Consider the following 24,843-nt stretch of genomic DNA (forward strand, 5'->3'; position numbering starts at 1 on the left):
TAATAAATTATAAGAAAAGGGAATGTCAGTGTTTTGATGCTTGTTCAAATGATTTTTATTTAAAAAAAATTTTTTTAATGAAAATTAATTTGTCATCTTGAGTCAGAAACAGAATGGAAATCAGATTTTTTTTTTTTTTTTTTTTTTTTGCTACGGCATCATCTGCACTGTTCCAGTGGCATTACTCCAACGTCACTCATTCTGAGCTCCCCATACACTGCCATACCCAGGTACTAGGTTCGTCTGTCACAGTCACACACCAGTGGAGACCCTGTGCTGCAGCTGAGTCACTCTGGTGGTATTCAGTAGTACCTGTTCTGATTTCACATACTCAGAAATGGCTTAGTCACGAAGCCAGACTGAGTGAGCGTCTCCCTCAGAATAGAGACCGCTACCACATCTCTCCAACGGCAGTCCCCCCGTGAGTCTGCCGACAGTGAAGACCTTAACAAGACTCACCTCAAGTGTGGAAGCATAGGGGTATTGAGACTGAGGTCACCATGAGAGCAGGGTATGAAAGGCCACATGATTTGGGACGTTTTTTTACATGGATGATGAAGAAGGAGGATGGGGATGACGATGATGATGATGACGATGCTGCTATGGAGGTCCATTTAAGTTTGGGACTACATGATAAGGCTGTACTCTACACTTCCTGTTATAATGATATCCCAGCATCAACCAGGCCCAAGAGATGCAGACATTTGCAGTGTTGGTCAAGAAATTAAAAGATGAATCCATGAAGTGGATGATATTCAACTGTGTGGTCCCAGTAAAAATCTTTTAATTTTTGTGTAGAATAATGTCACTGAAACTGGAGAAATATGTTTATTTTGCTCACATATTCATTTTTTTTTTTTTTTTTTATGTCTTTCTTTGATATTTATGGTGTATGGATTTGAAAATGAAGAAAAAAAAAATCTAGTTCTGCTTTCTGTACTTGCCTGGGTTTTTTTGTTTGTTTTTTTACAGACATCTGCCAATACAGACTCAAACAAAAGAAAATCGAAGCAGAAATCACGCCAGTCCAGCGCCAAAAGACAGTGCTTAGAAAAGGACACAAACACTGGTAATTCAGACAAACCAGGTTCTTCCATCGCTAAGAACATAACTGTTGACCTTACTGGAGATGGTGCAGAACGCACAGCCAAACGTCTACAAGCCTTTGAGTTTGAGGAAAATAATGACAGCAACGAGGGAAAAGAGAGAACCCTGTGGGAACCCAAAGACCTCCCCGACGTTCTGTCACAAGATGATGAACAAAACAACGCAGCAGACTCCGACAACAGCGACAGCGATGAAACACCTTCCTCCTCTCAGAAGAAAGCGAAAGCAGGGTCTGGGAACAAAGGGAAAGCTGTCTCCAGCGCTTCTAGTTCTAAACCAGGGGCCCAGAAGTCTGTGCCCTCTTTCCTGGACAAGTTTTCCTCACCGACATCGAGCGCAGGGGCACCTGGCAAAAAGAGCCAGGTGAAGTACACACCCCTGGAACAGCAGTTCATCAGCATCAAGGAGAAGTATGCGGACGCGGTTCTTCTGGTGGAGTGCGGTTACAAGTACCGCTTCTTTGGACAAGATGCTGAGGTGTGTACACTTGTGTAATATCTGTTTATTGACGTTTGCTGATTAGTGTGACGCAAACATACAGTGAGATTGGGAAGATAGAATTAGGTAAATATAAAAAGACATTGTGCGAGGGTGGGGGTTAGGGATTAGACGATGAATGTAAAGAGAAGAATAGGTCAAGAAAGAGAGGAGATTCATTTCTATTTGAGGCTATTAAAGTCTTCAGTTCAGAATACTTGGTATGCTCTGTCTTAACAAGAAAGTTTGACAGAATCATTTTGGATCACTGAAGAGAAATAGTATAGATCAGAATCTTTATCTGTCATATCACTTTATATTGCATAAGCTTTTTCATGTGTAGTGCACATACACACACACACACACATAGAAACATGCATACACATACACACACATACTCTCACACAACACACACACACACATGCACGCATGCACACACACACATGCTCCCACCCACACACATGCACACACACACACACACACATGCATATACATGATTGGAGCTGATTCTGCATTACTAAATAGACTTTTTTTTTTTTTTTTGCTGTTTGTAAAGGGTGTTTAATTACGTTGATGATAGGACGGATAGAGAGATAGTAATGTTGTCTCCCTTTCTTGCAGTTTCATGTTGATCATTTCATTCATTTGTTTTAGTTTACTGTTGGATGCAGATGTCTCAAGCCCTGTTATCAGTGGCGGAAGCTTATATCATGCAGACGTTTACTAATTAGACATTTGATAACACATGTGTGTCAGATTGCTGCGGAGGTGTTGAAGATCTTCTGTCACCCTGACCACAACTTTGTCACGGCCAGCATCCCTGTGCACCGCCTGTTTGTCCACATCCGTCGTCTGGTGGCTGCAGGATACAAGGTCAGTGGCTACCTGTCATAGTGCTGGTCAGATTGATGTTTCTGTTTGTCCACATCTGTCGTCTGGTGGCTGCAGGATACAAGGTCAGTGGCTACCTGTCATAGTGCTGGTCAGGTTGATGTTTCTGTTTGTCCACATCTGTCGTCTGGTGGCTGCAGGTTACAAGGTCAGTGGCTACCTGTCATAGTGCTGGTCAATTGATGTTTCTGTCTGTCCATATCCGTCGTCTGGTGGCTGCAGGATACAAGGTCAGTGGCTACCTGTCATAGTGCTGGTCAGATTGATGTTTCTGTTTGTCCACATCCATCGTCTGGTGGCTGCAGGCTACAAGGTCAGTGGCTACCTGTCATAGTGCTGGTCAGATTGATGTTTCTGTTTGTCCACATCTGTCGTCTGGTGGCTGCAGGCTACAAGGTCAGTGGCTGCCTGTCATAGTGCTGGTCAGATTGATGTTTCTGTCCATATCCGTCGTCTGGTGGCTGCAGGCTACAAGGTCAGTGGTTGCCTGTCATTGTGCTGGTCAGATTGGTGTTTCTGTCCATATCCGTCGTCTGGTGGCTGCAGGCTACAAGGTCAGTGGTTGCCTGTCATTGTGCTGGTCAGATTGATGTTTCTGTTTGTCCATATCCGTCGTCTGGTGGCTGCAGGATACAAGGTCAGTGGCTACCTGTCAGATTGATGCAGTGGTGACGGGTGCAGTAGCCCAGTGGTTAAAGTGTTGGACTTTCAATATGAGGGTCCCAGGTTTGAATCTTAGTAACGGTACCTGGTGGGTAAAGGGTCGAGATTTTTTCGATCCCGCAGGTCAACATATGTGCAGACCTTCTAGTGCCTGAAACCCCTTCGTGTGTATACGCAAGCAGAAGATCAAATACGCATTTGCCAAGTTTCGGTGTGTTTTTTTATGGATAGACCCTATTCTTGGTTAGATTATTAATTCTCACACACACGCACGCGCACACACATGCATGTGCGCTCACACACACACACACACACATAAATTTATAGTCATAACTGATGGTAGACAACTGACATCTCAAGCGTGTTACAGGCTGAATTTAGTTAAACATTTAGGGTTACTTAACGTGAATCATGATTCAAATGTATCGATGAAATGATCATTGTACAACAGGGATTTTTTGTGTTGTCAGGTTGGTGTGGTGAAACAGACAGAGACGGCGGCATTGAAAGCAGCTGGTGACAACCGCAGTGGGCCTTTCACTCGTGAACTGTCAGCACTCTACACCAAGTCCACTCTCATTGGAGAAGATATCCTTACTTTTCACTGCGTTGGGCTTGTGTGCACGTTCCATGTTCAACTTGTGTGAACGCTGCTGCCAACCATGTTGTCTGTTGGTTATTGAAATTTAGTAGAAAGGTTTGTATAATTGCTCACTTGCATGTGCAACGCTGCTTGTGCAGATGCATGCTTGTGCGCAGGGTTTTCTTATGATATTTAGGTGATGGATTGAATTTAAAGTCATTTGCACAATGATCAGTTTTGATACATATATGTGCAAAACATGCATTTAATTGCACATACTTAACCGTGACCCACTAGTGCAGACTCCTGCCGGGGTCTGACATTCCTGTCCTGTGCAAACTACTATCCGCCTTTAGTTAAAGTCATTTGCACAATGATCAGTTTTGATACAAATATGTGCAAAACATGCATTTCACCTAAGGTGATAATTGTGAATAGATTTTGAATAAATGAACAAAAAAGGAACATGCATGCAAGCATCCTTGCATGTACACACATATGTATATGCTTACCTACAGAATAGCACACACCCGTAAACACATGCGCACGCACACACACACACACACACACACACACACACACACATACACACACGCACACCTACACAACACAGACACATGCACATATCAGCATAGGAGAGGGATGTAACATGACAACTCATATTTCAACAGTCTGATGATGGGAATGAACAGAGACATTTGTGTGAAAAGAACGGCCCCTTCATGTTACCTTAACAAGATCACATATAGACCCATTGTCAGGTAATATGGACTGTGAAGGGGAACAGACGACCGCCATTACTGTCCGCCCCAACTCCTACCTGATGTGTGTCTATGACTTTCCCTCGGAGTCCAGCTCTAAGCAACAGCAGATTGGCATGCTGGTAAGAAGTTACTGCAGATTTAAAAAAAATTTTTTTTATCTATTTGTTGAAATTTATTTGATTGAATTTTTAAAAAGTTTTTGTTTTGTTTTTGGTTTAACTCATTCTGTACTGCCCGATGACTTCCTTAATTAATTATACTCTCTGTACTGGCCGTTTGTTTATGTTACAAGAAAAACATCTAAAAAAAAGAATGCAAATACACACATCTGTAAAATTTTGTGTTGATATAAAGAATAGAATGGACTTACATTTGGCGAGTTTCAAAGCACTCTCTTTATTACGTATTTTGAAAAAAATCCACGATTCTCACAACTGACATAAAGGGGGTGAGTTTTTCTCATATAATAAAAATTTCATTAATGTAGTCTTTTGTAACCATAGACACTTCCTAATTGTAGCAATTGAATGGCAAATCAGTATGCACAGTGGACGTCCACTATAGAATCAGTTTGCATTCGAATTTGAGCCACAGTACGTGCCGAAGTTTGACAGAGACGCCATCTTGTCGAGTGAGTGAGCAAGAAGGCAGAGTTTGGTGACTATACGCTCACATGTATTGTACTCAAACAAAGGCATTCTCAGCCACAATAAAAGTACAGGTGCACTTTTGGTTGACTGTAGAACAGAGCTGTGCCATTTAGTTTCACACAAGACCATTAACCTATGAACTACAAGTTTTTAAACTCACGGTACGCTATAGTGTACCACAATAACCAAGCGTTGTGCACTTAGTATAGAAAAAGTTAAACATTTTTAGTATCAAGAAACAAGACAAAGTACAGCATTCAGTAATGAAAAAGGAAAACTTCAGCAACTACAAGCCTGAGCTTTTATCGTGCTCTTTCACATATCACAAATGATCAACAAACGCAACAGTGTAAATACATACAATATTTGATAATGGAAAGGAAAATTGGAGATTTCCTTGGGTGCTTTCTCTGCATCAATATATGGACATTAATGTATCAGAGCACATCTCTGTGGGTGCTTTCACTGCGTTGATATATATAGATAGATAGATAGATAGATAGATATCTGTATTAGGACAGTGATGTGATCAGAACACATGTCTGTGGTTGCTTTCACTGCATTGGTCTATCTGTATTAGGAGGGAGATGAGGACACATTTCTCTTGGTTCTTTCACAGCATTGTATAGCTGTATTAGGACGGTGATCAGAACACATGTCTGTGCTTTCACAGCATTGTATAGCTGTATTAGGACGGTGATCAGAACACGTCTGTGCTTTCACAGCATTGTATAGCTGTATTAGAACGGTGATCAGAACACGTCTGTGCTTTCACAGCATTGTATAGCTGTATTAGAACGGTGATCAGAACACATCTGTGCTTTCACAGCATTGTATAGCTGTATTAGGACGGTGATCAGAACACGTCTGTGCTTTCACAGCATTGTATAGCTGTATTAGGACAGTGATCAGAACACATGTCTGTGCTTTCACAGCATTGTATAGCTGTATTAGAACGGTGATCAGAACACGTCTGTGCTTTCACAGCATTGTATAGCTGTATTAGAACGGTGATCAGAACACGTCTGTGCTTTCACAGCATTGTATAGCTGTATTAGGACGGTGATCAGAACACATGTCTGTGCTTTCACAGCATTCGATGGGCACAGTAGCTGAATGGTTAAAGCATTGGACTTTCAATCTGGGCGTCCCGGGTTCGAATGTCGGTGATGGCACCTGGTGGGTAAAGGGTGAAGATTTTTCCAATCTCCCAGGTCAACATATGTGCAGACCTGCTTGTGCCTGAACCGCCTTCGTGTATATATGCATGCAGAAGATCAAATACGCAGGTTAAAGATCCTGTAATCCATGTCAGCGTTCAGTCGGTTATGGAAACAAGAACACACCAAGCATGCACACCCCCGAAAATGGAGTATAGCTGCCTACATGGCGGGGTAAATAAACAAAACAGTCATGCTCGTAAAATGTTACATGACTATCTGAGTGTGTATGAGTGCATGCCTGAAATCTGATTGAATGACACAGGAAACGAATGATGAGTGCCCAGTGGCAGCCATCAGTCGGCTCTACCCAGGTTGGCAGCCTGTTGTGCAAATGACCCTGTGCTTATAAAGCACATAAAGCTTAGTCTCCGACCGAGGATAGGTGCAATATAAGTACCCATATCAATCAATCAGTTGTATATCTGTATTAGGATGGTGTTCAGAACACATGTCTGTGCTTTCTTAGCATTGTATATCTGTATTAGGACGGTGTTCAGAACACATGTCTGTGCTTTCTTAGCATTGTATATCTGTATTAGGATGGTGTTCAGAACACATGTCTGTGTTTTCTTAGCATTGTATATCTGTATTAGGACGGTGTTCAGAACACATGTCTGTGCTTTCACAGCATTGTATATCAGTATTACGACGGTGTTCAGAACACATGTCTGTGCTTTCTTAGCATTGGATATCTGTATTAGGATGGTGTTCAGAACACATGTCTGTGCTTTCTTAGCATTGGATATCTGTATTAGGATGGTGTTCAGAACACATGTCTGTGCTTTCACAGCATTGTATATCTGTATTAACACATTGATCAGAGCACATTTCTGTGGGACCTTTCACTGCATTGCTGTGTCCTTACAGGCAGTGGACCCGGGCACGGGGGACATGGTGTACGACTGTTTCACGGACGGAGAGGGGCGGAGAGAGCTGGAGACGAGGGTCACCCACCTGCAGCCGGTGGAGCTGCTGCTGTCTAAGGAGGCTGTTCCCGCCACACGTTCCCTGCTGTCCGGGCTGGCCGCCCTCAGGTACAGCTGTCAGTGTCAGCGTCAGTGTCAGTTTCTCCAGGGGGCATCACTGTTTCGACTTCTTCTTCGTTCATGGGCTGCAACTCCCATGTTCACTCTTTAGTACATGACTTGGCTTTTACTTGTATAAAAAGGTAGCTGTACTTCGTTTTCGGGGTTGTGCATGCTGGGTATATTCTTGTTTCCATAACCCACCAAACACTGACATGGATTACAGGATCTTTAACGTGCGTATTTGATCTTTTGCCTGCGTGTACAATACTGTGCACAGGAAGGGTGTTCAGGCACAAGCAGGTCTGCACATATGTTGACCTGGGAGATGGGAAAAATCTCCACCCTTTACCCACCAAGCGCCGTTGCTGAGATTTGAACCGGGGACACTCAGATTGAAAGTCCAATGCTTTAAGCACTCGGCTATTGCACCTGTCAATGTATTCCAACAAATCCATATATACGCTGCACCACAGGCAGATGCCTGACAGCAGCATAACCCAACTCACTGGTCAGGCCTTGAGTGCATGTGTATATATTTGTGTACCTCTCAGAGTGGATTTCTTCTGCTGAATTTTGCCAGAGGACAACATTTTTGTTGCCATAGGTTCTTTTTCAGTGCTCATAGTGTGTGCTTTACAAGGGACATTGGTGTATCGTTTCATCTGAAAGACTAGATGGTCAGTTTGATTTTCCAGTCAAACTTGGGAGAAAGGGTGAGGGCGGGATTTGAACCCAGATCCTCTTGATGCTGTTTTTGCAGATAAGTATCTTAACCATTCTGCTACCTTCCTCTCTTAGCAGCTTGCACTTAGCACATGTTTATTCTTAACAAAAATGAAATTGCAAAGGGGGAAAAAAAAAGATTTAACCAAGAGAGAATAATTGTGTCTGCACTTTGATGAAGAAGAGAATGATGGTGCAGTCAGCAGCTGGTTTTCTATGTGGATGACGAGAAGGTGGAATGGGGCTTGATGGAATTATTTATCATTGTTAAACATGTATTACAGGGTTCTTTGGTTTGTGTGTTTACACAGGCATGAGATTCTTCTGATTATAGTTTGAAATTAGTCTGAGAGATAATTTGGAAAGTAGCACATATCTTGTACTTGAACAGGTTACTGAAGAGGTGGTTTCAGACTGAAACAGAAAACATCAATCTCATCCCTGTTAACTAAGGAATATCAAAAAGTTGACATAACAAAATTGCCACATAAAGTTGTTGTTTTTTCTTAATTTTGACTTCTTTTTTTTTTTTTTTAATTAAAAGAAAAAGCCAAAACACTCATTTTGCTTACTTAATGATCATGTTGTTGTTGCAGCTCAACTGCAGATGATCGCATGAGGATAGAACACGTTCCGGAAGAAAACCTGTCATACAGCCATGCGTTTGAAATTGTTTCTGAATTCTTTTCCTCAGAAAAAGGTGAGCTTTCTTCATGGCATTAGTTTCTGAAGTATAATTACCACAACAAAGACAAATATGTTTTGTCACATTACTTATATTGAATTTTTGGTTTCATCACTGCAATCATGCATGTTGTTTTTCGCCTTTAGCTGATAATTTGTTTAATGTTTAATGTAGGATCTTATTTTAATCAAGTGTCTGATCGTGAGCAAGATCTTTGTCGGTATTGATTTATAACCATTTTTGAAGCCTGGAAAACAACTTCGCTGTTAGGAAAGACAAGAACTTATACTCAGTGGGACATTAATGCAGTTAGGTGTGTTTTGAACTTTTTTGACCAGATGTTATTTTATGAGTTAAAGAGTTGACAGGCTCATATTAGTCATCTTTTGTCAGTTATATGAGAGGATAGTGTGCATTCCTGTTTTTCAAATATTCTTTTTTCATTTCTTTATTAAATAACTGTATATGATTTTACAGTGACTTGCTGCATTCAAAAAGATTACTACAATTTAAATTGACTGGGCAAGAACTTGTCCTGAAATACTCCGAACTATTCTGCATTTTGCATGGCTCAGCATTTTTGTGTCATATAGTGGAAGATGTTATATTCATGTTGTATGCATTGCTGCTGTGAACAGAGGGAGACAAACTGCAGCAGATGCTGGCTTTGCCCAAAGCTGTGCTGTGTTGTTTTGCTGCTCTCATCACCTACCTGACCGACTTCAACCTTCAGTCAGTTCTGCAGTTGACAAGGTATCACTGTTTGAATTGTGGTACAAATATCAGTGATGTTCTTATAAGAATGTTATCTTACTAAAAAAAAAAAAAAAAAAAACCATTAATGATTCGTTTATATTACATTCATGGTATGCAGACGCAAAACATGGATGCTCATATTCAGAGATAAACGCACCTGCCCAGACATGTGCATTCATGCTCACAGACATGATTATGAATAGGCATTTACACAAACAATACACAAACACTTGTATGTTTGTATGCACACACATTCTTACAAACATATTTGTTTGCATACACTGAGACACACAAAGACACACACAGACACACACACAGACTTGCACACACACACACAGACACACACACACACACACGCATGCACACACCCGCGCGCATATTCATATCCATCACTAATCAGGATAATTGTAATGATTTAATTTATACAGTGTCTTTCCATATAAAGCATGGCTCAGTTGCACTGTAGAATGTATTGATTCACGTTGAGAACATGCACTTAAACTTCAAAATGACAACTTACTTGCAAAACCCTGCACAAACATTCAATTACACAGAAACAACTGTAACAGTAATGTATGTATGTACACACAAAAACGTCACATGCAACATAACACTCAACATGTCACACATTACAAAAACCACATTTAATTACACATACTTAACCATGACCCACTAGTGCAGACTCCGGCAGGGGTCTGACATTCCTGTCCTGTGCAAACTACTATCCGCCTATGTGGAGAAAACGAAAGTAACCACATTACCATGTTGTTATCCACGTCAGCAATCTCCACGAGTTTTCACTGAAGTCCAGACACCTGCATCTGCCAGCGGCGTGTCTGCGGAACTTGGAGGTGTTCCAGAATGGAACGGACGGCTCGGAGCGGGCATCCCTGTTCTGGTTCCTGAACCACACTGTCACACGGGCTGGGGCACGGCTGCTTCGAGCATGGCTGGCTCAGCCGCTCAGAGATGTGGGGTGGGTTTTGAGCTGTGTGTGTGCGTGTGTGTGTGTGTATGAGAGAGTGTGTGATTGTGTTTATAAGTGTGATTATTTTAGTTTGTTTTTTGTCAGTTTAATTCCAGAGATTGGCAGTGTTGGTTTTGTTATCATTTTGCTCAGAACTGTCTTGTTGAAGTGTAACGTATACAGTGCTGGCCTTGTGGTATAACACGTCCGCCTTGGTAGCTTGACAATCTGAGTGCTCTGGTTCGATACCCGTATTCACCAGTGTTTTCTCCCTCTCCTTTAGACCTTGAGTGGTGGTCAGGACGCTAGTCATTCACATGAAATGATTAAGAGACGTCATAAGTGGATCATGCACTTTGTGCATGTAAAAGAACCCACAGCAACAAGAGGATTATCCTTGGAAAAATTCTATAGAAAAGTCCACTTTGATTGGAATGGCGATGTGCTGTCCCAGGGGAGAGCGGCCTGAATTTCACACAGAAATCTGTTGTGACAAAAGTGTAACACAATGCAGTTCAGTGCAAAACAGTACACTTGATTACTTATAAATGATATCTGTGTTTTTTAGAGTCAGTATAGTTTACACTTACTGACATAAATGTTGTCTATGTTTTAGGGGTCGGTGTTGTTTACACATAGTAACATAGATGTTGTCTGTGTTTTAGGAGTTCATGTAGTTTACACATAGTAGCATAGATGTTGTCTGTGTTTTAGGAGTTTGTTGTAGTTTACACATAGCAGCATAGATGTTGTCTGTGTTTTAGGAGTTTGTTGTAGTTTACACATAGCAACATTGATGTTGTCTGTGTTTTAGGAGTTGGTGTATTTTACGTTAAGTCACATAAATGTTGTGTTACTTTTAGGAGTCTGTTTAGTTTACACATAGTGACTGAAATGTTGTCTGTGTTTTAGGAGTTGGTGTAGTTTACTCAGAGAGACATGAATGTTGTGTCTTAGGAGTCGGGGTAGTTTATACATTGCGACATAAATGTTCTGTTTAGGAGTCATTGTATTTTACACATAGTGACATAAATGTTGTGTTTTAGGAGTCGGTGTATTTTACACAAAGTGACATGAAAGATGTCCATGTTTCAGAGCGATCATGGCGCGTCAGGACGCAGTATTTTACACATAGTGACATGAACGCTGTCTATGTTTCAGAGCGATCATGGCGTGTCAGGACGCAGTATTTTACACATGGTGACATGAATGCTGTCCATGTTTCAGAGCCATCATGGCACGGCAGGATGCAGTATTTTACACATGGTGACATGAACGTTGTCCATGTTTCAGAGCGATCACGGCGCGGCATGACGCAGTACAGGAGCTATGCGGAGGTTCGTGTCCAGGTCTGCTCAAGTTGCGTGAGTCATTGGCCCGCTGTCCCGACCTGGAGAAAGGGCTGTGCTCCATTTACCATAGTAAGGTATCCCACACGCTTCTTCACTGTGTTTTGTTATTTATCTGTTAATTTGTTTATTCATTCTTTTATTCATTTATTTATTTTATTGTTGATAATCATTTATTTACTTATCTATTTATTTCATATTTATTTATTCATCTATTTATTTGATATTTATTTATCTATGTATGTATGTATTATTTTTTCATTCATTTGCTTTTTTTTTCCCCTTTGCCTCGAAGGTTTTATATTCTCAGTACAGGGTATTTTGCAGTGACCAATACAAAGTATTCTCACACACATTGAATATGACAGTTTCCAAGTGAATAGGTCTCCCGTCTTCTGTTGCCAAATGGCCAGGGCCATATCAGGGCTGTTCTTTATTTTACTTTCTTCGCAGTTAGCTCCATTGTCATTAAAAGAAGTTGAAGTTGAGAAGGGTGAGAAGGCTTTTATGTTTGGTGAGTAACATTCAAATCCTGTTATGACCATCTGCACTGCTTTGCAAAGCAACACAGTCACAAATCGCAAACTTCATTATCATTTCATGATGATATTCTTTCTCTTTTTTTTCTTTCTTCTTTTTTTCTTCAAAGTGGTGGGTAGGCATTTACAAGGTATTTTTCCATGGGCACAGTTTTTGACCCAAAGTGGGTGTGAGCGTTTACTTGATGCTGGGCGTTTACAAGGTAGTTTTCCATAAATACACTTCTTCTTCTTCTTCTTCTCCTTCTCCTCCTCCTCCTCCTGCTGCTCCTCCTCCTCCTCCTGCTGCTCCTCCTCCTCCTCCTCCTCTTCCTCCTCCTTCTCCTTCTTCTTCTCCTCCTCCTTTTCCTTCTCCATCTCCTCCTCCTTCTTCTCCTTTTCTCCTCCTTCTCCTCCTCCACTTCTTCCTTCTCTCTCCTCCTCCTCCCTCTCCTCCTCCTTATTCTTCTTCTTCTTCTTCTCCTTTTCCTCCTCCCTCTCCTCGTTATTCTTCTTCTTCTGCCCCTCCTCCTCCTGTTGTTATTGTGATTGTGATTGTTATTGCAAGACTGGTTCAGGGGCCAGTATATGCTGTGTCTGTGTTATGTGTGTGCAGAGCTCAGCGCTGGAGTTTGTGCTGGTGTCTCGCTCGCTGAGCCGTCTGTGCCAAGAGGTGCGGCAGCTTCAGGGGACAGAACTGCCGCAGATGGCGTCGGCCTTGCTGCAGGAAGTGGTGCGAGAGGTCCCTGAATTGCTGGCCGACGTCCAGCACTTCTCCTCCGCCATCAGCGAGAAGGCTGCAAGGCACGCTCACTTCTCTTTCCTTTTCCGTTTCAGCTACTCAAGGTCGACGGGCGCAATAACCGAGTACTTAAAGTGTTGGCCTTTCAATCTGAGGGTCCCGGGTTCGAATCTCGGTAACGGCACCTGGTGGGTAAAGGGTGGAGATTTTTCCCCGATCTCCCAAGTCAACATAATTATGTGCAGACCTGCTAGTGCATTACCCCCATCGTGTGTATATGCGGGCAGAATATCAAATACACATGTTAAAGATCCTGTAATCCGTGTCAGAGTTAGGAGGGTTATGGAAACAAGAATATACCCAGCGTGTTCACCCCCCCCAGAAACGGAGTATGGCTGCCTACATGGCGGGGTTAAAATGGTCATACACGTAAAAGCCAACGCATGTATATATGAGTGAACGTGGGAATTGAAGCCTACGAACAAAGAAGAAGAAGAAGAGGAAGACGAAGTTATTCAAGGAGGCATCACTGCATTCGGACAAATCCATATACACCACACCACTTCTGCTAGGCAGATGCCTGACCAGCAAGCAGCATAACTCAACACGCTTTGTCAGGCCTTGAGAGCATGCATATTATGTATTTATGTACCTATCAGAATGGATTTCTTCTACAGAATTTTGCCAGAGGACAACACTCCCGTTGCGATGGGTTCTTCTTCAGTGCGCCAAGTGCGTGCTGCACACTATACCTCAGTTTATCATCAGACGCTCAGTTTGATTTTTGAATCAAACCTGGGAGTAAGAGTGAGAGAGGGATCAATATTTACAGCTTTTCACCCCTGATACGGTCCTGTGCAGTAAGCTGGGGACAAGCAACTTAGATGAATAGATGGAATCATAGTAAAAATGATTTTTAAAAGTCTTTTAATCTTATTTCATATTTCTTTTACATGGGAGCACCTTGTTATTAAATGCTTAATTCCTAGTCTCTTGTTTTTACAGCTCTGTTTGATTTTGGAAAAAAAAAAAAAAAATCAGACTCGCTTTTTGCTAAGTAAAGGATAGTGTATGGCATACAGACATATGATATCCAGCCCGATGGGCGCAATAGCTGAATGGTTAAAGTGTTGGACTTTCAATCTGAGGGTCCCGGGTTTGAATCACGGTGACGGCGCCTTGTGGGTAAAGGGTTGAGATTTTTACGATTTCCCAGGTCAGCATATGTGCACCCCCTTTGTGTGTATACACAAGAAGAGGACCAAATACGCACGTTAAAGATCCCATAATCCATGTCAGCGTTCGGTGGGTTATGGAAACAAGAACATACCCAGCATACACTCCCTAGAAAGCAGAGTATGACTGCCCACATGGTGAGTTAAAAACGGTCATACACGTAAAAGCCCACTCGCATATATACACGAGTGAACTTGGGAGTTGCAGCCCACGAATGCAGAAGAAGATATTCAACCCATGAACAATAAAAAAAAAATTGTTGAAATTCTATGGGAAATTATTGAATTTTCTTTTATATCTAATAATGTTTTGGTTTAATATGTACAAATGTTGAAGGTTATCTTGTTCCATTGCTGTCTGCTGTGTGATGATCTTCATCTTTCTGCATAGTCTCCATTCTTAGTTTAGTTTAGTTAGTTTTGGGGGGGGGGGGTATTTTTGGTGGCATTGCTGATTTGTAAGCACCTTTGTTTCTGTAAAAAGGAAAAAACCAAGAACTGTGGCTAACATATTTGTGCATTGTGTAACAAAATTGATAACTAGTATTGTACTTAGACTCTCTCCTCCCCCATTTCCCGTCGCTCACACCTTTCATTTATTATCTTCATTATTCACTTGTTTTGTTTCTTTGTTCAGGGAGAACGACAAAGCCAACCTGTTCACTGACGACAGCCGCTACACTCAGGTGGCCGAGGTGAAGGGGGAGATAAGCAGTGTCATTCAGGAGCTGAAGGACTATCGCCGCGAAATCCGTCTTGTTTTGCGACAGCCATCGGCAGACTATGTCACTGTTTCACAAACTGAGGTGAGTTCTTTTAAACCATTTTAGCAAAGTGTTTCCCATTCTGCCCTTGGGAGTTTACAGCCTCGGCAGCCTTAATAATGATAGTATTTATATAGCGCTGAATCTCATGCAGAGACAAATCTAAGCACTTTCACACGCATGCATTACTCTAAAACTGAAGAAAACTGAAGACAAGGAAGAGGTAGGGGAGGGAGGCTATCTTGTGAAGAGGTGGGTTTTAAGGCCAGACTTGAAAGAGTTGAGTGCGGAGACCTGACGAAGCGAAAGAGGAAGTTCATTCCAAATACAAGGTCCACAGACACAGAAAGAACGGCGTCCAACGGTAGAGTGATTGAATCTGGGTATGCGTAAATAGAGTGGATCCGAAGCCGATCTTCTTCCTCTTCTTCTGCGTTCACTCGTATGCACACAAGTGGGCTTTTACGTGTATGACCGTTTTTACCCCGCCACGTAGGCAGCCACACTCCGTTTTCGGGGGTGTGCATGCTGGATATGTTCATGTTTCCAGAACCCACCGAACGCTGACATGGATTACAGGATCTTTAACGTGCGTATTTGATCTTCTGCTTGCATATACACACGAAGGGGGTTCAGGCACTAGCAGGTCTGCACATATGTTGACCTGGGAGATCGTAAAAATCTCCACCCTTTACCCACCAGGCGCCATCACCGTGATTCGAACCTGGGACCCTCAGATTGACAGTCCAACGCTTTAACCACTCGGCTATTGCGCCCGTCGAAGCCGATCGTAGAGAGCGAGATGGAGTGTAGAGGTGAAGGCAGCCACAAAGATAATAAAGGGCAGATTTGTAAATACATTTATAACATAGAGTGCTGATCTTATGCTTTATTCTGTGTGAGATAGGGAGCCAATGGAGATGTTGCAAAATAGGAGTGATGTGCTCAGATCTTTTCTTTCTGAGAACAAGTCGGGCAGCAGAGTTTTGTATGTGCTGAAGGGACTGAATGGATGAAGCAGACAAACCAGACAATAGGTAGTTACAGTAGTCAAGGCGAGAGAGAATGTTGATGAGAAAAGATGCAAAAAGTTACTGAAACTGACCAATTTTCACCAAAAAATTGACACATGTGGACAAGGTGGGGAATATTGTAGAAGTTAGTTGTTCTCTTGGCTTGTGGTTTAGGCAGATGTAGAAACACAGAAACCGTTTTAATGAAATAGATTTTGGTGCCCTCACAATGCTCGGGTGCAGGGTTTAATGAATTAACTGTCTGTTTTTTTTCTTCCGTTGTGCAAGAAATGATAGATATATAGAGCATAACAATGTATTAGTGGAGCGGTGGCCCAGTGGTGATGCTCCCGAACTAGGAAGCAAGTCCCCACAGGTTCCAGTCCCATATACAGACCAGGCTTTCTCACTGCCCCCTCTACTGGACCAAACAGTGGTCTGTAGCCAGTTGCATTGCTCGGACAAAAAAGCCTAGTATGGTCATAATCCGCTACTGTGTGTAGTATGGAACTGACCAATGGTGTAGTTCGGTCAACGTAGGCATTTAGTCACGTGTAACTGTCAAAAAGTTAGAACCAAGCAATGTAACTAGCACCTGGACACTAAATCAGTCAGATGCAGTGATAAACCAAGGTCCCGTGTACAGTACGCTCTTAGCACACATAAAAGAACCAACAGCAGCAAAAGGGTTGTCCGTGGCAAAATTCTGTAGAAAACTCCCCTTTGATAGGAAAACAAACACTTGCGAACAGAAAAAAGAAGTGGAAAAAAAAAAAATGGCGGAGGCTCTGTACAATAGCTGCACATTCTCCCGGGTGAGAGTAGCCAGAATTTCAGAACCTGAGGTAGAGGGCCCTTACGATTGAGATTGCACCATAATTTTAGCTCGACTGGCCAAGCGAGCTAAGTAAGTTTATGACCTGATACAAGTCTTTGTCAGATACAAAACATGAGTGTCAAAGAATTGATAGACAGACAGAAATACAAAAAAAATTAGCCGTATGAAGAGTCCACTGAGCACAGGATCAGGAGTCAAGATGGCTGCCGGAAAAAGAGGGCTCTAGTCAGGGATGCAAAGGGGAGGTAACCTGTTTCGGGAGGTTATCGGCCATAGCTACTTTTGTTTTCTCCGCATAGGCGGGTAGTAGTTTGCACAGGACAGGAATGTCAGACCCCTGCCAAAGTCTGCACTAGTGGGTCATGGTAAGTATGTTATTTAAATGTAATTTTAGGAAGAAAATTTCCTATTATATACAATTAGTGAATTGTCTGTTAGAATACTTTTTTGAAGTGTCATAATGACATACATTAGAAAAAAATGTATATCCTGAATCTATACTTGTGTTAATTGTACTTACATAAGAGTAAGCTGTTATGGTTTATTTACACTGAGAATTCATTAGTAAAGAAACAAATTTCTGGTTGTTTATTATGTGTGTGTGTGGGGGGTGGGGGGGAATAAATGGTGTGTGTTTTTTTCTCACCCTAACTGTTATTATTTTTTTAATAATTAACTTACTTCATATGTTTGTAATGAATTCACGTAAATACATACATGTGAGAAAAAAAAAGACAAACTAGGCAGAAAGTAACAAATTACAGCAGGAAATGCAAACAAAACTGAAAACTGTATAATGATATAAGATGTGTCATTCTGAAGTAAACTAATGCAAAAAGATAAATAAATCTTATGTGAGAGGAAAAACATCCAATATTGTAAACTTAAAAACACATACAAAACATCAGGAATGTTAACATCTTGACTTTTCGATTTGGGTTTGGGTTTTCTTTTACTGTTAAAGAAATAATCTTTTATCTGTAGTTTCCAGCCAAAGTTAAGTACGGTAACCATTTCATCTTGAAGCTAATTGTATGTTTCCCATGCGATTGATGCATTGTATTGTCCTATTTTGTATCTCGATTGCTTTCAGTACCTTGTGGAAGTGAAGAACACTCAGCTCAACACAGTGCCCAAACAGTGGACCCAGATCAGTAGGTATGTAGACATGGTCGTGTTTGTGTGTACTGGAATTTGGTTAAGTAAAGGTTAAAAGTCACGTAACCTTTCAAGGCCATTGGGGCAGTGCATTCAAGAAGTATTCCAATGCAATACAGTGCAGTACAATGTAACGAAACACAACATGCAATACAGTTCAGTATAATACAGTACAATGCAGTACAGTACAATACAGTGCAATGCAACACAACACAACATGCAGTACAGTATAGTATAATACAATACAATGCAGTACAGTACAATACAATACAGTGCAATGCAACACAACATGCAATACAGTATAGTATGATACAATACAATGCAGTACAACAGTGCAATACAGCGCAATGCAAGGGAACACAACATGCAATACAATATAGTATAATACAGTATAATACAGTTCAATACAATCCAGTGCAATGCAGTGCAGCACAATACAATGCAGTACAACACAACACAATGCAATACAATGCATTACAATACAAGACAATACAAACTACAATACAGTACAATACAGCAAAATACAACAGAACACACAATGCAACACAACACAACACAACACATCACAATAAAACACAACATGATACAACACAAAACAGTACAGTAACGGAAGCACCTGTGTGTGTGTGTGACAGCACAAAGGCAGTGAGCCGATTCCACCCCCCCTTTGTGGCGGAGAAATACCGCAGACTGAGTCAGTTGAGAGAGCAGCTGGTGGCCACCGTGTCTGACGCCTGGGAGCAGTTCCTGAAGTGAGGATTTCTCCGTCGCTTTCTGTCTGTCTCTATATTTGATTTGTCTGTGCACAAGATTCAGCGCTATATAAATACCATTATTATTATTATTATTATTATTTATCTTTCTGCCTGTAACATCTGTCTCTCTGGCTGGCTGTCTGTCTTTCTAAGACTGTGAGTCCATCAGTCATACATCGGTTTTACCTGACTCTTCCACTGTGTCACTTCTTTTTTTTCTTCTTCCCCCCTTCTCTTGTTTCTTTCTTCCACTTTTTTTTTCTTTGTGTGTGTGTGTGTGAATGAATTCAGTATAAGATGCTATTGCACTATGTACCACTTTCATTCATTTAACTCTGAAAATGATATGATTTGAAATACAAACAGTTATGTTGCTGCATAAGAGGAAGAGGATAGAGTGTAAATGATTAAAATCTGTTGGGTTTTTTTTAATAGTTAAATGTGCTGTTGTTGGAAACATGAAAAATCAAACTTCTTCAGGGTGTGTTTTCCTGAAGATTTTGTCCTTGAAGTTGCTCTTATGTTGATTTTTTTACATGCAAATGGAATATTACATGTTCAGATTGCTTATTCTGAGCATGCAGGGCCTTCACATATCAGACAGAACTTCAGTTTCATCATGTGATGGTGGTGTAGATGTTGGTGAAGATGTTGACATCTGGGTGTGTTGTCATCATGTTATGATGATGAAGATGTTGACGTGAGGTGTGTCGGTGGAGATGCTGAGGTCCGGGTGTTGGTGAAGATGTTGATGTCAGGGTGTTGGTGTCAGGGTGTTGGTGAAGATGTTGACATCAGGGTGTTGGTGAAGATGTTGACATCAGGGTGTTAGTGAAGATGTTGACATCAGGGTGTTGGTGAAGATGTTGTTGGTGAAGATGTTGACATCAGGGTGTTGGTGAAGATGTTGACATCAGGGTGTTGGTGAAGATGTTGACATAAAGATGTTGACATCAGGGTGTTGGTGAAGATGTTGACATCAGGGTGTTGGTGAAGATGTTGACATAAAGATGTTGACATCAGGGTGTTGGTGAAGATGTTGACATAAAGATGTTGACGTCAGGGCGTTGGTGAAGATGTTGACATGAGGTGTACTGCCCACAGGGAGTTCTCTGAAGGCTTCCTGCGTTACCGTTGGTGAAGATGTTGGTGTCAGGGTGTTGATGAAGATGTTGACGTGAGTGTGTTGGTAAAGATGTTGACGTCAGGATGTTGGTGAAGATGTTGACGTCAGGGTGTTGGTGAAGATGTTGACGTGAAGATGTTGACGTTGGGGTGTTGGTGAAGATGTTGACGTGAAGATGTTGACATCAGGGTGTTGGTAAAGATGTTGACATGAAGATGTTGACGTCAGGGCGTTGGTGAAGATGTTGACATGAAGATGTTGACGTCAGGGCGTTGGTGAAGATGTTGACATGAGGTGTACTGCCCACAGGGAGTTCTCTGAAGGCTTCCTGCGTTACCGTTGGTGAAGATGTTGGTGTCAGGGTGTTGATGAAGATGTTGACGTGAGTGTGTTGGTAAAGATGTTGACGTCAGGATGTTGGTGAAGATGTTGACGTGAAGATGTTGACGTCAGGGTGTTGGTGAAGATGTTGTGGTGAAGATGTTGACATCAGGGTGTTGGTGAAGATGTTGACATAAAGATGTTGACATCAGGGTGTTGGTGAAGATGTTGACATAAAGATGTTGACATCAGGGTGTTGGTGAAGATGTTGACATGAGGTGTACTGCCCACAGGGAGTTCTCTGAAGGCTTCCTGCGTTACCGTTGGTGAAGATGTTGGTGTCAGGGTGTTGATGAAGATGTTGACGTGAGTGTGTTGGTAAAGATGTTGACGTCAGGATGTTGGTGAAGATGTTGACGTGAAGATGTTGACGTCAGGGTGTTGGTGAAGATGTTGACATGAAGATGTTGACATCAGGGCGTTGGTGAAGATGTTGACATGAAGATGTTGACGTCAGGGCGTTGGTGAAGATGTTGACATGAGGTGTACTGCCCACAGGGAGTTCTCTGAAGGCTTCCTGCGTTACCGTAAAGCCGTGCAACTCCTGGCCTCTCTGGACGTGCTCCTGTCCCTGGCCAAGGTCGCGCAGCAAGACGGCTACTGCAGGTGATTATGTCTCCCCTGTGCTTTTCTGTCCAGTCGGCATCATACCTATGCCTTCCTCCATACTCTTTGTGATCTTGGCAAGAGAGTCACAGTATTTCATATCAAACCATAACAAGTTTTTTTTTCGTTTTTTTTTTCTTTTATTGATTGTGGAGAAAATGAGAAAAATCCCAGTCAACCGGAATTAGTATAGAGGAAGGCAAAGGTATGATGATGATTGGGCAAAACGTTACTTCCAAATTTATTCATTGACTGACTTCCACTTTGACGTCTCTACTCATAATGTGTGTGTATTGTTATTGTATCCTCCACACCCCCAAAAAGAAAGGATTGAATTTTCATGAATGTTTGAATCTGACTTTGTTCAGCCTTTTGCAGGGATGCCAACTGCTCCTATTATTTGAGAGCAATTCTGATTTTATGGCTACATGCATATTTTCTAATATGCCACACACAAAAAGCAAAAACAAAGAAGGCTTGGTTTGCTGGTTGGGGGGGGGGGGGGGGGAAGACATGTTCTCACTCCAACCTCCAGTACCAGATTTTCAGAGATTTTTTTCTGATATGGCATCAGGAGCCCTGTGACATTCATGTGGAGGAGACAGGTGATAATTGATATGACATGGTAGAAGTTGTGGATGTCTGTTTTGAACTACCATACACTTCTTGAAATGCAAAATTTTGCTTTTAAACTTGTTAACATAATGATTGGTTACAAGAGTAGTTATGAGAAATGCAAAATTTGATTTTTAAATCTGTTAACATAGTGTCTGGTTACAAGAGTAGTTATAATTTGGTAAACAACAGTTCCCAAGCAGATCAAGTGAAGTACTGAATGCTATATTCTTAAATATCAGTGACATTTAAAAGTTTGCACTGCTTCTGGTTTGCATGGAAATATTCAGCACCCCCCCAAAAAAGTAGTTGTTCATGATGCTACTGGGAATATTTTATCCTGCAAATTGTAACAGACCAGTGAAGAGAGAACGCTCACAGAAAGCTGTGTGCTTTTGAGTGTGTGTCTGTGTGTGTGTATTTGTCTGTGTTTGTATCTTTGGTTGCATTCTTGTATTGTCATGGAAAGTGAGATAAATGTGTGTGAATGATTTATTATGTGCTTTGTGTGTAGCATATTTCCCTGTTATCACTTTTGTGACTTGTTATTTTAAAGAAACGATGAGTGTGGTGATGCTATTATTATGGAATGCCCAATTTTTTCTGATATATATAAAAGACTGTTACCTGATTGCTATGTATGTCCAAAGTCTGTATTTTCATTTTGAGGATTATTTTCTGCAAGTAAACATTTTCTCCTTGGACTTCGTAAACTCATTAAGACTTGCAATGTTGTGTAGGATACTTTCATGCAGAAGATGGAAAGTTAACCCTCACTTTACCTAAACTGATGCAAGCGTTATGATACACCAAGTTGCATTCTTGATTACGCTGGCTTCTGAAACCATGCATGCCCCAGTATGGGTCAAAGGTTAATGAATCGTGAATTTTGTGACCGATTCATGTTTGTCTGCAGACCACAAATGACGGACGACACGGTTGCCATAGAGATTGAGGATGGCCGGCACCCAGTCATTGACGCTCTGAAGGGGGAAGGGGAGCAGTTTGTCCCCAACAGCACTCATCTCCAGGTGACGACATGTTGTTTGGCGCTGTTTGTTCGTACCCAGCATGCCTACGTGGCTGCCTACATGGCAGAGTAAAAACGGTCACACACGTAAAAGCCCACTCGTGTACATACGAGTGAACGTGGGAGTTGCAGCCCACAAAGGAAGAAAAAGAAGAAGTTCATTATACACTTAAGCTGCTGGTCAGGCATCTGCTTGGCAGATGTGGTGTAGCGTATATGGATTTGTCCGAACGCAGTGACGCCTCCTTGAGCTACTGAAACTGAAACTGAAACTGTTCGTTCTTTTGCTTATCGTCTATCCACATTTGTAATTTTCGATGAAAATCCATCGTCTCCCCCACCTCACCCATGCCTTAAATCATCACTACTTTCCCTGTTCCTCTCTCCTCAATTAGCATGAAAAGGAATATAAATGAAATGAAATGAAATAACTAGTCAACCAGTAGAATTGCAACAAAGAGCCAATGGGGCTTCTAATTTAAACTCTGAACGATTTCAAACACATGTTGATTTTCATGTAAGTTTGGTGCTGTGTATGTGTGTGTGTGTGTGCTTTCTGTTATTTGGCAGTGTTTGGGCCTGTAGTGATATGATAAAGAAACCGAATTGATGCACTTTATGAAGCAAAGTGTCTCTCCTGGTGCAGGCAGATAAAGCAACACCAGAACAAGACCATGGTGTAAACAGGTAAAAAGAAAAGATATGATGATGATTTTAAAGTGGACTGGCAGAAAAAATTCACATACTTTCAAAGAAAATAAAAGCATACTTTGATCATCATACAACGGGCGCAGTAGTAGAGTGGTTAAAGCGTTGGACTTTAGTCTAAGGGTCCCGGGTTCAAATCTCAGTAATGGCGCCTGATGGGTAAAGGGTGGAGATTTTTCCGATCTCCCAGGTCAGCATATGTGCAGACCTGCTAGTGCCTGAACCCCCTTCGTATGTATACGCAAGCAAAAGATAAATATGCACATTATAGATCCTGTAATCCATGTCAGCGTTCAGTGGGTTATGGAAACAAGAACGTACCCAGCATGCCTACATGGCTGCCTACATGGCGGAGTAAAAACGGTCATACACGTAAATGCCCACTCGTGTACATACGAGTGAATGTGTGAGTTGCAGCCCACAAAGGAAGAAAAAGAAGTTCATTATACACTTAAGCTGCAGATTTATTTTGGTGTTGGATTTTTTTAAATTTTCATTTCTGTTTGAGATTGAAAGAATGCAATCATCTAAATGTCTGAAATAATTAAGTAGCATTTGTGGAGGGTGGGGGGTTTAATGGACACATTAAAAATGTTTATACAAGTGAACATGGGAGTTGCAGCCTACGAACAAAGAAAGAGAAGAAGAACCCACAATGTGGAGTGATGGCCTAGAGGTAACGCGTCCGCCTTGGAAGCGAGAGAATCTGTGTGTGCTGGTTCGAATCACGGTTCAGCCGCCGATATTTTCTCCCCCTCCACTAGACCCTGAGTGGTGGTCTGGACGCTAGTCATTCGGATGAGACGATAAACCGAGGTGCAGCATGCATTTAGCGCACGTAAAAGAACCCACGGCAACAAAAGGGTTATTCCTGGCAAAATTCTGTAGAAAAATCCACTTCGATAGGAAAAACAAATAAAACTACACGCAGGAAAAAATAACAAAAAAATGGGTGGCGCTGTAGTGTAGCGACGGACGCGCTCTCCCTGGGGAGAGCAGCCCGAATTTCACACAGAGAAATCTGATGTGGTAAAAAGAAATACAAATACAAATGTAACAAAGTGGACGGTGTGCAGGCAGGGGGACAGCGTGTGATGATCGTGACGGGCCCCAACATGGGAGGCAAGAGCTCCTACATCCGGCAGGTGGCGCTGATCGCCATCATGGCTCAGATGGGGTCCTTCGTGCCGGCAGCCTCGGCTCGTCTGGGTGTGCTGGACGCCATATACACCAGGTGTGATGTTGTCTGCGTTTTCCGTCTGTTTGGTGGTGATGTTGTCTGTGTCTTCTGTCTGTGGTTGGTTTGTTGTAGAACTGGTTTTCAGGTTGTTAACTCACTTGTGTAAACAAAGTGAGTCTGTTTTAACCTGGTGTTCGGTTGTCTTTGTGTGTGTGTCCGTGTGTCTGTGGTAAACTTTAACATTGACATTTTCTCTGCAACTACTTTGTCAGTTGACACCAAATTTGTCTGTGCGTAACATGTAATTA

At 41.8% G+C, this 24,843-nt stretch overlaps 1 protein-coding gene across 1 annotated transcript in view; it reads left to right on the top strand.

Moving 5' to 3' along the window:
* The window catches only part of LOC143282393 (DNA mismatch repair protein Msh3-like), a 31,460-nt gene that overhangs the window by 991 nt on the left and 5,626 nt on the right, over positions 1 to 24,843 (top strand). Inside the window, exons 2-17 of the mRNA XM_076588015.1 lie at positions 973 to 1,584; positions 2,341 to 2,457; positions 3,609 to 3,726; positions 4,465 to 4,604; positions 7,226 to 7,392; positions 8,706 to 8,809; positions 9,433 to 9,547; positions 10,332 to 10,526; positions 11,811 to 11,943; positions 13,001 to 13,188; positions 14,999 to 15,167; positions 18,070 to 18,134; positions 18,770 to 18,886; positions 20,895 to 21,002; positions 22,534 to 22,648; positions 24,432 to 24,589. Of these exons, the coding sequence (XP_076444130.1) occupies positions 973 to 1,584; positions 2,341 to 2,457; positions 3,609 to 3,726; positions 4,465 to 4,604; positions 7,226 to 7,392; positions 8,706 to 8,809; positions 9,433 to 9,547; positions 10,332 to 10,526; positions 11,811 to 11,943; positions 13,001 to 13,188; positions 14,999 to 15,167; positions 18,070 to 18,134; positions 18,770 to 18,886; positions 20,895 to 21,002; positions 22,534 to 22,648; positions 24,432 to 24,589 (2,621 nt within the window). The remainder of the gene's footprint in view (positions 1 to 972; positions 1,585 to 2,340; positions 2,458 to 3,608; positions 3,727 to 4,464; positions 4,605 to 7,225; positions 7,393 to 8,705; positions 8,810 to 9,432; positions 9,548 to 10,331; positions 10,527 to 11,810; positions 11,944 to 13,000; positions 13,189 to 14,998; positions 15,168 to 18,069; positions 18,135 to 18,769; positions 18,887 to 20,894; positions 21,003 to 22,533; positions 22,649 to 24,431; positions 24,590 to 24,843) is intronic.

Source organism: Babylonia areolata, chromosome 5 (assembly GCF_041734735.1).
Source record: "Babylonia areolata isolate BAREFJ2019XMU chromosome 5, ASM4173473v1, whole genome shotgun sequence".
NCBI lineage: Eukaryota > Metazoa > Mollusca > Gastropoda > Neogastropoda > Buccinidae > Babylonia > Babylonia areolata.